Here is a 14361-nt window from a genome sequence, read left to right on the forward strand (position 1 = left end):
TCAGATTATTAAAGCACTACTGGAATTAGCTACTGTAATGAAAAATGAATAAAGTAGGCCTACTTCTATAATCAGTTTATAATGCTGGGTGAGATCACTGAATCAGGACACTACAGTATTGTCATTTAATCATCAACACATAACCATCATGACCTGGGGCCCGTTCTTCGTACGTTGCTTAAAACATCCGAGATCAAACGAGACATCCAAGATGATATAATCGTGGTAATCATGATCTGGCTAATTAGGTTCTTCGAACACACCTGCCGGTTATGATTAGTAGCTATAGCTGGATTGAGTTAGTGAGATAATTGCGCGTTCATGCGCTGGTTTAAAAGGGGATATGTATCGATAGTAGAAACATTGATCAGCAACGCTGCTATTGGCTGCTCACCATGGCCAAAGAGCGAGCTCAGTTTTTCACCTCAGCAGAGCAAGAATTATTACTGGAAGGGTATGCTGAGTTTGAAAAAATAATTAAAACGCCAGGGAACACCTCAAAGGCCACATTTACACATAGCCGGGTATTTAGAGAAACGAATATTTCCCCCCCTCCGTTTTCAATAATAACATCGTGCACACAACCCGCATAAATACGCCGTCGAGTGCCGTCATAACTATGCCAAACCAGTGTTGTGCCCGTTCATACTTAAAAAGAACTAGCTCAAAGTTCAGTTCACACAGATGATAATGAACTAGTTCATGTTCATTGTTCATTTAAAAAAAAAAAATTAACTAAGTTCACATATCTAAAAATGAACTAGTTCATTTTTTAAAATTCTTTTAACAAAGATGTAGGCTATTATTAATAATAATGTTATTTCAACACAGTATCTCGTTATTTCGAAATAATATGTGTGCGTGCAAATCCGGTGACACGTGTATTGATTTTTATTAATAAACAAGTGTTTTCTCTCTAAAAGTCGACTCCGCTGCAAAGATGAAGTTGACGATCGCCATCTCCGTGTGAACGCGCTTATAGAGAGAAATGCACATAAATAAGCCTAATAATGGATTATCAGAGATTAGCCTTTTTCTTTTTCCTTTTGAATTATTTCGTTTAAAGACATTTCAAGCTTTGTGTATTTGGTGTATTTGTCATGTCTGTGTGAGGCATACACTGAGTTTCGTTAAGTTAGGATGTGCTCTAGTTCACGTGCAATGCAAGTGAGCGCGCTGGCGCCTCCGTTATATTTGTTTCGTCGGCCTATTCATTAAATACAGGCAATTGGTTGATGAAAAATGTATTAAAATTAAGATACAATTTATACAAAACGAAATTCACTTTAAAGAAAGGATAACACGGTCAAAATCATGTCTGACCCGCTCCATGTCTCATATTGCGCATCTTACTCGGTCATGCTGTTCACTTTTCATAAACCAACATAAATGGAAAAAAAAAAACATTATAATATTTTAACAAATATGAAACGCGCTTTTTTAATGGCTACAACAGTATAGTAGGCCTACATAGCCTACTCTCTATTTGTACAAATTTCTGCACACACAAGTTGAAAGGCATTTGTTCAAATCAAGTTCACTGATAATTGTGCGTGCATTTATAAGCCTAATCATTATGATACTAAAATCCTAACAAATAGGCTAATATGTACAAAAAATCAGATGAGCCCATTGTTTGAACGGTTAAGCATTTTCCTCCCATAGAAAACCATTAGGCTATACGAACGCTTAATGTGGCTTAAAGGAGAACTCCGGTCAATTTTAACATTGAGCTCAATTTTTTGTAAATTTGGAGTGCTGTCAATACAGAGAACAACGACAAAAATCGGTGTTGCCTACACCGTGTTATCCTCTTTTTAAAATTTGCACCCTATTGACTTGAATGGGGAAAGTTTTAAACCTGCTTTTATCCTCTTAACATCTTTGATGTGTCATTACAAGTGCCCAGTCATGTTGAGTGATTTCTTCAGAGTGAACACGAGTGAATCTGACTGCAGTAGATGTGAAAGATATGAATAAAAATGATGTTATATCAGCCAGCGCACATACCTGTATTTACTTCCTGTTTTCGGTCGAAGTCCAAAGTAGTCGATTGTCGAGTTCACGCGCGTGATCATAGTAACTAAACCTATGCGCGTGAACTCGACAATCGACAACTTTGGACTTCGACCGAAAACAGGAAGTAAATACAGGTCTGTGCGCTGGCTGATATAACATCATTTTTATTCATATCTTTCACATCTACTGCAGTCAGATTCACTCGTGTTCACTCTGAAGGAATCACTCAACATGACTGGGCACTTGTAATGACACATCAAGGATGATAAGAGAAATAAAGGCAGGTTTAAAACGTGCCCCATTCAAGTCAATAGGGTGCAAATTTTAAAAAGAGGATAACACGGTGTAGGCAACACCGATTTTTGTCGTTGTTCTCTGTATTGACAGCACTCCAAATTTACAAAAAATTGAGCTCAATGTTAAAATTGACCGGAGTTCTCCTTTAATGCAGATTAGAATGTCCCCTTATTTATGTCGAAATAACGAGATATCGATACTAGGCTACTGTGTCCACCGTGGTCTCCTTTTTGATCAGCGGAAACGATGTTTGATTGTTTGGGATCTGACTGTCCAGCGTATTTGAAAAAGTTAAGCAAACTTTCCTGGCTTTTTGACATTTTTCCCCTGAGTGAAAGGATCGAGGCTAACAGCAATCTCAACTCGTACAACAAGCGCGCAAGTCATGCGTCACAAACATTGAACACTACACAAACAGTAAAAACATTTTTTTCATTTAGGCAATTCATTTTAGTGACACAGGAGGTGCCGGTTCCAATGTTGGAGGTGACGGAACGTGTTCCGGCTCAAATTAAGCCCTGGTAAAACCTGACTTTTCAAATGAGCGTGAACGTGAACTGCGCGTGCTGCTCATTCCTGCCAGAGTGAGCGCCGCTCTCGTTCACGTTCATTGTATGAAAAGTGATTCGTTCAGTTCAGCGTTCGGCGAAAATATGAACGAGTTCAGTGAAATCAGCTGACTAAGTTTTATGGGTGGAATAAACTGAGGGGCGGTCAAAATCTCTTGTCTCTTCAGTCAGTTATATATATATTTCATTCCAAAACTGTTAGGGGTTAACAAAACTATGGCAGAACTTATACTTTCTGACCCCTGGACTATACACCTCTGGTTATTAATAACCAGACTGACTTTATTTCCGTCAGACTCTACATAAGCTCTTATTGAGAATTAACAGGTTTTGGTGTTGACGATTCATTGAATGTTTCAGTTGAAGTTACCAGAATCGTGATTAGTGTCAGCTTTATTTGGGCTCTTGACCCTTCACTCTTTAACATCCGTTTTCTCTGATTACTGTGATATGTTTTCATGATGAGCAGCGCTATCACGTATATTCCTCTTAATGAACTTTTAAGAACAGATAAGCACAAGCAGGATAATATGCAAGCACTTGCTCAGCCTTCATTCTCACTCTTCCCCTATTACTTTGCATGTATGTCTAACTCAAAAAGCATGAGTGTCATCTGATGGAGTATTAATGTAAGAACATTACATACTCTCCTCTTAGTTAAATGAATTCTTTCTATAGCCAACAATAGGGGATTATCACGCTGATACGTAGCACTTCCGCATTCAGTGATCTTTGTGCACACCACTCTGGCGGACCCATGATGGACGACCCTAAGTTTATTTATACTGCATCCCCACCTCTGCATTATATATTTATACAAACATACGTGCTACCTTGTTTTACTTTAAAGTTTGGCCCTTCATCCCGGAGAACCGCTTTAATCCACTTCTTCCTTAGACTCAGTTCAGTCGGGAATCCATGGAAACTTAAATAAGGTTGGCGTTGTTTGTTTGATTGACAAAGTGGAACAGAGCAGTGACATCTAGCCTTCGTTTCAGCCATTGTTGAATTGCGCCGGAAGTGGACATGCACAAAGTTGAAAAATCCCGCCCATGAAACCCGGAAGCGTGATAATCCCCTATTAACATGAAATAGAAATAAAGAAAATCAAATCAGTAATGTATCAACCATTTCACATGTATATGAAGAATACACTAAGCAACACATTACATGAATGCAAAAGGGCATTTCAAATAAACAATATGAACAAAACTACTCAACTACTATTCAGTACTTGAATTTTCATGTAAGTGTGTGTTGCAAAAGTCCATGTCAGTTTCTGTGACTGATAGACGTAGTACTTTGGCCAACCTGGCTCACGTCTTTGACGTGTCTCACGTGGACAAGCATCAGAAGACACTGAATTTCCAGTCAGAGGAACATGAGAGGGAATCAGGTTTTCAGCATTTGTAGTCAGTCCATTAGTCGGCACAGGTGCGAGACACGATGCATGGCACTTCTTTCCATCGTCCAAGAGGTAGGTGTAAGGGCCATCTTTTTTCTTAACCTCAACTGGACAACTGGAGGAGTGAATTTTGGATGTCCTTTTTGTACACTTTATCCCCTTTTTGGAAAGAAGAATGACGCACTCGATGCTTGTTGTCAAAGCGAGATTTCATGACATCCTGATGTGCTGAAACACGCTTCTGCAGCAATTTAGGTTCATGACCAGAAGGTGAGGGTTTCAGGACATTGAGGCGGGTACGCATTTTCACAGGTTCTCACAATCCCCTGGTGACCCTCATGTGCAATGCGGACCAGTGACTCACGCAGTTCTCCAGGTACCACCAGTTGAGACCCTCTAAACACAAAATCAGCTTGCACACCGAACTCATGTCTTAGCTTGTAGAACAGGATTCAGAGCAGCAGGAGATGGAGGCCAGCCACAGACAATTTGTATCCACAGTGCAGAGAGTTCAGAACAATGAGTAGAGGCAGCAGCAAATTCATCCTGAGATATGGCAGTCGGACCAGTGGACAGTAAAGCAAAAAATGTGGGCTCTGTATCTGACTCAGCATCTGAAAAGTCAGAGACAGGGGCAGGCGGGAAAAACAGTCTGCAGTGTAGTTTTCAGATCCAGCACGATACTCAACTGCGTAATTAAAACAGAGCAATCGGAGCAGCCCATCGAGCTATGCGCATACCAGCTCTATCAGTCCCTTTTGTGGTCAGCAGCGTTGTTAAGTCTTGATGGTCAGTCCGCAGAGTAAATCTACGACCCCACGAGTATGTCCTCCACCTCTCCACTGCCCAAACGCACGACAGAGCCTCCTTTTCAACAGTGGAGTATTTCTGTTCAGCTGGGGTGAGTGTTTTGGATGCGAAAGCGACAGTACATTCTTGACCATCAGTGCTTATTTGTGCGAAGACAGCACCTAGTCCGTAAGCAGACGCGTCAGTAGAAATTACCACTGGCAGCCCCGGGTCAAATAGTGCAAGAGCAGGACTGTGTACAAGTAGCTTTTTGACATCAGCTAAGCTTTGTTAAGCTTCATCAGACCAGCGAAATCCACTCTCATCTCTAAGGCACGCACGCAGAGGCATCACTACGGAAGCGAAATTGGGAATAAATTTGTTGTACCATGAGTTGTTGGTATTGACAATGTGCATGCTAAGGGTCATGATTTAGGCATCTCTGATCATAAACTAGCCTACTTCGCCTTTGGCTAAGCCACGCCCTAGAATGTAGATTGACCAATCACAGCGGAGCCAAGAACGAGCTCCCACGGAGGTCCGACACTTTTTCATAGCGCTCCATTGACTTTAACACAGGCGTCTCATATTTTTGGTCTCGGCAGGCGATTACCGTCGTAGTTTTATCTAAAATATGGTTAACCGTTGTGCCTGGGGCATTTGTAACACAGATACGCGTTTCCCAGAGAGGTTGGAGGGGGGTGTCCGTTTTTTTCCCTTCCCAAAACCGAAGTAAAATACTGACAAGTGTCGTCTTTGGATTAAACTGTGTGGACATCCTCACAGTCAGCGAAACCCCTCAAGATCAACAAGCACACTTTTGTGCTCTATTTTTGCTTTTAACCTTACTGTGAACGTGAAGTTATACTAGTTAGACAGTTTTATGCTGGTTTAGGTTATGATTTCTGTTCTCTACCCTAATTGTCGATACGCTAGCACATGCTGCTAATAAATACAACTTTATACTCGCGTAGTCCGTTTGCTTTGTAATAATGATTATAGAAGTGAATAGAGACCTACCCAGCTCTGCATGAACAGTGTTTCTCTTGATATTGTTAGTCCCAGCCTCCGTCTCGATTAGGATATGCTGTGGTTCATTTTTTGACTGTGACCGTTATGCTTTTGCCTCTATTTGGATCTTGTTGTTGCTTGCGTTTCACCGTTTGTCTTGAATATAGCCTTCGAACGCATACTGCAGCCACTTTTGCCTACTTCTATCGGACACTTTATTTGCTGCTTTATAAAAGTTTGATAAAATTTCAGCAGGAAGAGCCGTCACAGCATAAGCCATGTTGAGACCAAACCAGAGCCCAGATGAAGTTGTCGGAGGTAGCAACAGTAACTAAGGGGGGCGGGGCTTAGCCAAAGGTGAATTGTCTTTGACTTCTCACTTCCTCTTGTAAAACCAAAAACTAAAACTATATCTTACCGTAACCTGAGATCTATAACTGTTGACAATTTCTCTGCTACTATTGCTGTTTCTGCTCTTCATTCCTCACTCAATCTCCTGAGTCCTAAAACACGTTCCTCTAACGTCAAGAAAACTGGACATTTTCACATTTACACTGAACGTTTGGAGAACGTTGTTATAACAAAAGTCTGTTAGCTGGGATATTACAAGTATAAATTCATAGAATAAAGTAATACATTAACAGAAACTATTTAGAAAAAACACTAATAAATGTGACAAAAACAGAAAATTAATAAAACTTTAATAAAACTTTAACCAAAATTTAAATGAAATGAAAACAGAAAATATACATATAATATAAAAACTAGTTCAGTAAATAAAAACAGACTTCAAATAAGGTAGGTAACTTTAATAATATAAAACAAAAGTCATATTATTTTTTTGTAATTATCAGTAAAACATTGATGATGATGAATGTGTAATGACGAAGGCTTAAACGTTAAAGAGCTGAGCAGTTTACCCTGCAGCAGTTGATATGAGGTTTTGCATAGTTATCCTATCAAGTTTTATTCTTATTGAAATAAGAGCAGGAGATAAAACAGATCATGGCTTCTTATTCAAACTGCTCTTATGCAAACTGCTCTTGAATAACCTTGCAGAAAAAAAATACTGGAGCTTATAAAGTTCATTCTGAATACTTCATTTACTACTTAGTACAATATGTAGCTATTCTCACCTTTGGAGAAAGTTATCTAATACAGAATGCTGCAAAAATCAATGTTTAATGCCAGGGCCAACTTTTAAAAAGGAAAAAGAAAAAAATATGGTAAAATGCTACTGGAACATAATTTTTCTGCTTCCCTTTGTCCTGTGTTCCCGCTCGTCATTTTTTGTCAATGTTACTAATTAGAGCACACCTGTTTGGTATGTGGTTCCTTTGCCTGTGTATTTAAATGATTAGTTCACTTCAGAATCAAACTTTCCTGATAATTTATTTACCCCCACAGAAAGACACGGGCTCACCGCAGGGATATTGATCGCCGTAGGGATCACCACATATGGGACCCAGCCTAGCACAGGTTCCACCAGTGCATACGAGCGCTAGGCCTGGAGTCGGAAGCTCCGGCACATCCGACTGCCGAAGGGTGCGGAGCAACTCAACAGGGTTCGGCTAATGGGGAACTCAACTTGAGTAGAAATGGCGCACATATCCGGTCCATATGAGGGGAATAGTGCAGCAAGCCGACACTTTGAACGGGGTCTCCAGTGTTTACTGGCTATAGTAAGTGAGTCCACGGGAGGACACCAGCTCGACACGAAGGCTATAGAATCTAGCAAACGTGTTTGGTATCGCCCAGCCTGCAGCTCCACAAATATCTGTCAGCAAGGTGCCATGTGCCAGTGCCCAGGAAGAAGCAACACTCCTATTGGAGTGGGCTCGCAACCTGAGGGGGCAAGGTGCGTCTTGGAATTGGTATGCCAAGACAACCTTTCCCTTCTAATGGTCTCCGTAAAAGACAAAGAGCTCGTCTGAGGTCCTGAGGATTTGCGTTCTGTACACGTATATAGGCACAGAGCACGAACCGGACAGAGAAAAGCCAGGGCTGGGTCTACCTTCTCAGGGGCAGCGCTTGCAGGTTCACCACCTGGTCCCGAAAGGGAGAGGTAGGAACCTTGAGCACATATCCAATTCCAGGCATGATTCGTGGACTGAAAATGCTTGCAGGTCCCCTACCCTCTTGATGCAAGCCAAAGCCAGCAAGATAACTGTTTTCATAGACAATATTTTTAACTCAAAGGGCGCTCTCTGCTGTGTCAGCCAATGTAGTGCCGTGAGAACCAGAGACAAGTCCCAAGATGGTATAGAGGGGGGAGCCATCAGGAACCTGATGATCAGGTTGTGATTCCCCAAGGATTTTCCATCTACTGCATCATGATGAGCGGCAATCGAGGCAACATACACTTTGAGGGTGGAGGGAGACCACCTTCACTCCAACCCATCTTGCATGAAGGAAAGCACAGAGCCGAATATCTTCAGGGGTCTTCTCGCTGAGAAGAACACCACTCAACAAACAGGTTCCACTTTAATGCATAGAGGAGCCTTCATTGAGGGGGCTCTAGCTGAAGGGATGGTGTCTACCATCGCTTGGGGCAGGTCACCTAAGTCCTCGGTGTCCCGCCATAAGTAAAGTCAGGATACTATGTTAAAATTGAAATGTCCCCAACTACACAAGCCAAATGTGACAGTGGCAAGGAAACCAAAACTCCATCAGGAGAAAAAAACCCTGAGAGAACCCAGGCTCAGTCGGGGGGCCAGTTCTCCTCTGGCCAATTAACAACACAATTCATTAAGATTTAGCTTAAAAGCAAACACAACTCTGACTAAAGACCATATGTGGAGGGTGCCCAGTCTCATTTGAATCAGTAAATTGTTGAATCAAAAACAGATGCAGTTGGAACTCTTTCAATTCACAAATGAATCGTTCAGTGTGATTTGCAAACTGATTTAAGAGGTTAATTAAAAAGAAGTCGGTCACAAAGTAAAAATATGTTGTTACTGTCCACCACTTGCCGAGCCAACAACTCTGTGCAAGGATGTTGGAGTTATTGACCATTTGCGTGTTTGCAAACAGCAATGACATGTTGTGGGCAGAGCGAGCCTACCTGATGGCAGATTTTGTGTCCAAATATGCCTACTTCCTCAGGCAAAAAACAAACAAACAAAAAAACAGTACACCAACAGAGTATCTCAGAATCAAATGTGAAAAGTGTGAATCTTTTCTTAAAAGTGAGGCCAAAGCATTTAGATGCATCGTTTTGAAAGATGGTTTCTCTCATTTTAGGTATTTCTTATCGCGGAGACATATGTTCAAGTGTTTGTTTTTCCAATAAGTTTGGTTTTTAGTCTGTTCTGCCAAGCGCTTCATATACTAAGCTTTTATGGGTTCCCATCATGGGATACTTCTATGGATTTAGTTTTATTTCATCTTTTCATTGACTGTTGCATTGTAGAGATATAAAATAATTAATTAAATGACTGGTTGTACAGCCAGAAGTGTTGGTGATCGATGAGTGTTTAAGATGGAGAAGCATTTGTTCATTGAAAGATGATTTGTGAACTTCTGCACCACTCAATAAGGAATTTGTAACAGCACATGGTGATTTTAAGTGCAATATACATCTTTGATGAGGAAAACTTGATCAAATGATGAAGGCTGTATATAATGCAAGTCATAATGTGATATCTATACAAATGTCCATATCTTTAGGTAATGATGCAAATTTTCTTCATATCAATTCAAATGACGATGTATATAGCATAGCTTAAGCTTATACGAGATGGATCGAGAGCAACTGCAAGATCTCTTTGAGTCGTTCTTCATATTCATAATCATCTGAGAATGAGGAGCGCATTTCTCCTGCTGGCTCTTCTGATTGGTGTTCACACCTTTTACATTGAAGAAAAACAAAATTCAAAAAATCATCAAGATATCACAAAAATAGCCATTTTACGTGCTACTGCAAAGGTCTGCGGGAGCGCTGAAGGCTTCGAAAAGGTATGAATATATACATGATCTGTGTGTGAGAGAGAAGAATTAATATATTGGACAATTATTATTGCAATTATTAATAATCATTAATAACACACTTATATATTTATATAGTCTTGATAGGTGATGTGATTGATCGGAAGAGAAAGAATAAACAAAACAAATGTTGAGTATTAAATGCACAAACATTCTGCAGTTGCAAAACAGACAACCAGTTATTGACAGCTTCAAAAAATTATAAATAAATCTATTAAAAAATACAGTACCAAACACTGGGACCATGATGATATAATATATGATGTGTTATATGAAATATGAAATATGCATAAGATATGAAATACAGCACCGATAATATAATTGCAATACTCATTGATAAAACGTCAAACTTATGTAGTTTTGAAACATTTTGAGTAAAGCAATTTTTGATATTTGAATGCCGGGTTGAATATTAAAAAATCTGATGTTTACATCAATCTGACAACTAACGAGACATGTTGTGTGTGTTTTTATTTAGCCAAAACCACTGAATACAGAGACACTGGCAAAGTCCTGCAAAAAAGAAACATTTGCTAATAACTTTGACACAGGCATAACTATCATCTCCTATTACAATCTACAAACAGACACTGACCATCCTTTCAGTGATAAATATCATTTTCACGGCGAGGCATTTCAGGGCGGTAAATTACTCATAATTAAGGGACTGGAGGACATCACAACTTACATGAAAAAAGAGAATTTTGAAGATGCACGAAAGACGCTTGGGCAAATCCTGCACACTTTACAGGTGAGTCAGATGCAAAGCTGCGATCAATATAAGATCAATATTACTGACAGATTTCAGTTACTCCTCAAAAGTTAGATTTATACTAAATTGATCATATGAACTGAAAGTTTGAACATCTGTGTTAACACGTGTGTCGCTGGTAATGAAAGGATTTCTACAGCCACAGTAACTGGATTGAGATGGGAAACACCGAACCCTGCACTGCCCTGATCAATTTAGAAGAGAACATACCTAACCCTGCAGGTAAGTGTGTGTGTGTGTGTGTGTGTGTGTGTTTGAACTTAATTATATTTTGGTATGAGTTTGTCTCAAAATGTAGCTAAATTTGACAAAACCTCACCTTTGGGACATCTGTGGACAAACTCATTTGTCAAAACAAATGAAGTAGCCTAGCAAAATCCCCAGAGTTGAATTAACTCTGCTTCAGTGTTATTTTAACTCTCTGTAGAGTGGGACCAAATGTACTCTGAGCCCTGTTGAAGTTAATAATTAGTAATAAATAATGAAGATAAATAAGTGATTAATTAAGTGATTAATTAAGGGATGATTGAGCATTACTGAAGTAATGACTTTCTTATTTCTGTCATATGTCTAGAACAGTGGTTTATATGTTGATGTTTTAAAATGCTTGGTCACCATCATGGTGATCATTATTTCCTTTAGTTGGGTAGTTTGACTTTTAGCGTTTTATGTGCAATTTTGGTCTTTGAAATGGGGTTTACCAAAACACATTGGTATAGATTTTAAAAATCTAAACTCAGAAAAAAAATCCTATCCATTACAAATGAAGTAAAAAACAAAGATGTACAGAAAATATATGATATTTCAGCATCATAAGGTAGAATATCATATCCATGACCAAAATTGTTTATTTGTTATTAATAAATAATTTCCACCTTTCTTGCCACTATGATTGGCTCTCAAGCAAGAAGCATGTCACCGTTGTTGAGATTCATATTCTGATTCACACTGATCTGTGGCAAGGGGGATCGCATATATTAATAACAAATAACAACTTTTGGTCATGGATATGATTAGTGTACCTTATGGTGCTGAACTAAATCATATGTCATTTTTACATCTTTGTTTTTTGCTTCATTTGTAATGGATACATTTTATTTCTGAAATTAGATTTTTAAATACATTTATTACATGTTTAGAAATAAACAGACAGCAAGAATCAGAATATGAACCTCAACAGAGGTACAAATCTAAAGCGTTACCCAATCTTCTTTTATCTTCAGCTGATTTAATTTAAGACTGTGGCAGAAGTCAGTTGTTGTTCTTGTGTTTCTCTTTCCTTCAGTGATTCTGCTTGTTGACAGCAGGTGTTCATCACTAATACTCAATCATCTCTTAATTAATCACTTAATTAGCTCATTAACTTTAACTCTGATTCAGTATTATTTTAACTCTCTTTAGAATAAGACCAAATTTACTTTGAGTAGAGTTCATTTAACTTGATTTTGCTGTGTAGCATGTGCAGCTGTGCGCCTATGAAACATGTAAAGCAATACAATTAGTTTGTCTTCCCTCCAGATGAGAAAACTGAAACCTGTGAAAAGGACACTACCAATACAAACTCTGGGGCGAAAATTAAGGATAACATTTTACAAGATAAGATTCTGACATCAGGATACTATGGAAAAAGCATAAAAAAGGGTAACACTCTCTATTCATTACTTATATTAATTTATATATCTAGGTTGAAAATCATTAGATAGGCTACAAACAGGAACAATTATAAGCAAGCATCAGCAACTTAATACCCCAGACAGCAACATAGTGTCGGCCCAGATCTGGCCCACATCTGGTACACAGGGTCAACAAATCATCATACTGAATATTATTATTTTCTGACAGGTAAGTGCAGCCATGGAGGTACTCTAGACTTCACAACTGGCTTTGGGAGAAGCTGGGATGGTATAAATAAGGATGGCTCTGATTCCAGTCACGGTTCACTGCATAATCAAGCTGTAGATGTGGCCATCGCTGCCAGTGTGCAACTGCTGGAGAAGATCTGGAAGAGTAATGATGAGCCCACCTTCTACAGGTACACATGGGGCATTAACTAACTTCAGTTAAAGTCGCCCTATAATCCTAGTATTAGAGCCGATCGTTAAAATATCTCGATTCAAACACCCAGGCAATCTTTGACAAGTACAAGTAATCTTTTGTCAGAACCTCTTGTAAATCATATTTATTTAGTAGGAACCATGGGAGAATCATGACCTCTGTTTTAAATTGGGAAAAAATGTGATTCTCAATATATCCAGAATTTATTTCCCTATTTTGAGATTTCTGGGAACTAAAAAAATATGTCGGGGGATTTTGCTGCTGCTAAAATCAAGAAACATTGAAAGTGAATCAACTGTTCAACTAAAAACTAACTTTTTTTTTTTTTGTTATTTCCTTCTCAGACTGATTGGGCTTTGTAAGGACAAGCCAAGTGGAGAATGGAAAACTCACTTTACTTTATTTAACTCCAAATCAAGAGTTTCAGATGCAAGTGAGAATTCAAATTAAATTATTGAAGTTTAATGGCATTGCATGGGCAAAATGTTAAATTATGTTTGCAAATCTCTATATTATTTCTTGTATTTCCTCATATGAAAAATTGTCAAATAAAATCTGCTGAATTATCACAGCAAAATGAATGCCAAATGTGTTTTGGTTACAAGGGTACCACAGAGGTCAGAGGTTATTTGAACGCAGGGGAATGTACCAGTGGTGGTGGTAATGGCCGAGATTCACTGGAGGGATCCAAGTCACGACTCATTTAAAATAAATGGCATCAATACGTTTTATATCTTATGGTTAGCCTAAATATCTATCATTAGAAAGTAGGGCTGGACGATATGGGCAAAATTGAAAAAAATTTCTTAATTTCAGTCGATACGATATAATTCTGATATCGATATGAACAATATAAAAGCCTCCGGAAAAACTGCCAAGAACGCCTACAATGAATGTCCTGTACCTACAAACTTCTTAAAAGTGTATTTGCCAAGTCTCTGAAACCTCCTCCTATAAAACTATATAATATTTTAGCAATAAAAATGGTACAAATAAATTATTAGTAATATTTTATTTGTATTTACCCTTCATACAAACAAGAAATGTAATATCTTTAACTTTAAATTATAGGCTAACATATTTGATTATATTATTCTTATAGATTGAAAAAAGTGCTTCAGGCAGGGTAAAGAATACGAAAAGTGCTCAGAGTTGCTGCAGAAAAAAAAGAAGAAAAAAGTGAGCAACAACAAAAACACGTTGCTGAGGGACATTTTGAGTGTTTATGACACTCTGAATTCATTCCGATTGATGAATCATTGTCTTATGACCAGAAATTTATCAATATGAACTATTAGCTGTTTAAAACAAATAAAGAATCGATGTAGGAGAATAGTTATTATGTGCAAACAGCGGGAAACTCTATTTGTGCAGTGTGAGCATGTCAAAAAATCAATTCCGATTTGAAGCTTGTGACATAAAAGCGCACATCAACCCGATCACTTGTTTAGCGTTCA

At 38.6% G+C, this 14361-nt stretch overlaps 2 protein-coding genes across 2 annotated transcripts in view; both read left to right on the forward strand.

The window, feature by feature from the left end:
- The window catches only part of LOC307000842 (CCN family member 1), a 249198-nt gene that overhangs the window by 206741 nt on the left and 28096 nt on the right, over nucleotides 1-14361 (forward strand). The window lies entirely within an intron of this gene.
- On the forward strand, nucleotides 10562-13477 carry LOC307001070 (von Willebrand factor A domain-containing protein 7-like). Its single transcript, XM_079617197.1, has 5 exons — nucleotides 10562-10828; nucleotides 10978-11071; nucleotides 12368-12490; nucleotides 12692-12881; nucleotides 13249-13477. Exons 1-5 carry the CDS (start codon nucleotides 10766-10768, stop codon nucleotides 13352-13354), a joined length of 576 nt encoding a protein of 191 aa, XP_079473323.1. The 5' UTR covers nucleotides 10562-10765; the 3' UTR covers nucleotides 13355-13477.

Source organism: Phoxinus phoxinus (assembly GCF_949152265.1).
Source record: "Phoxinus phoxinus genome assembly, chromosome: 1".
NCBI lineage: Eukaryota > Metazoa > Chordata > Actinopteri > Cypriniformes > Leuciscidae > Phoxinus > Phoxinus phoxinus.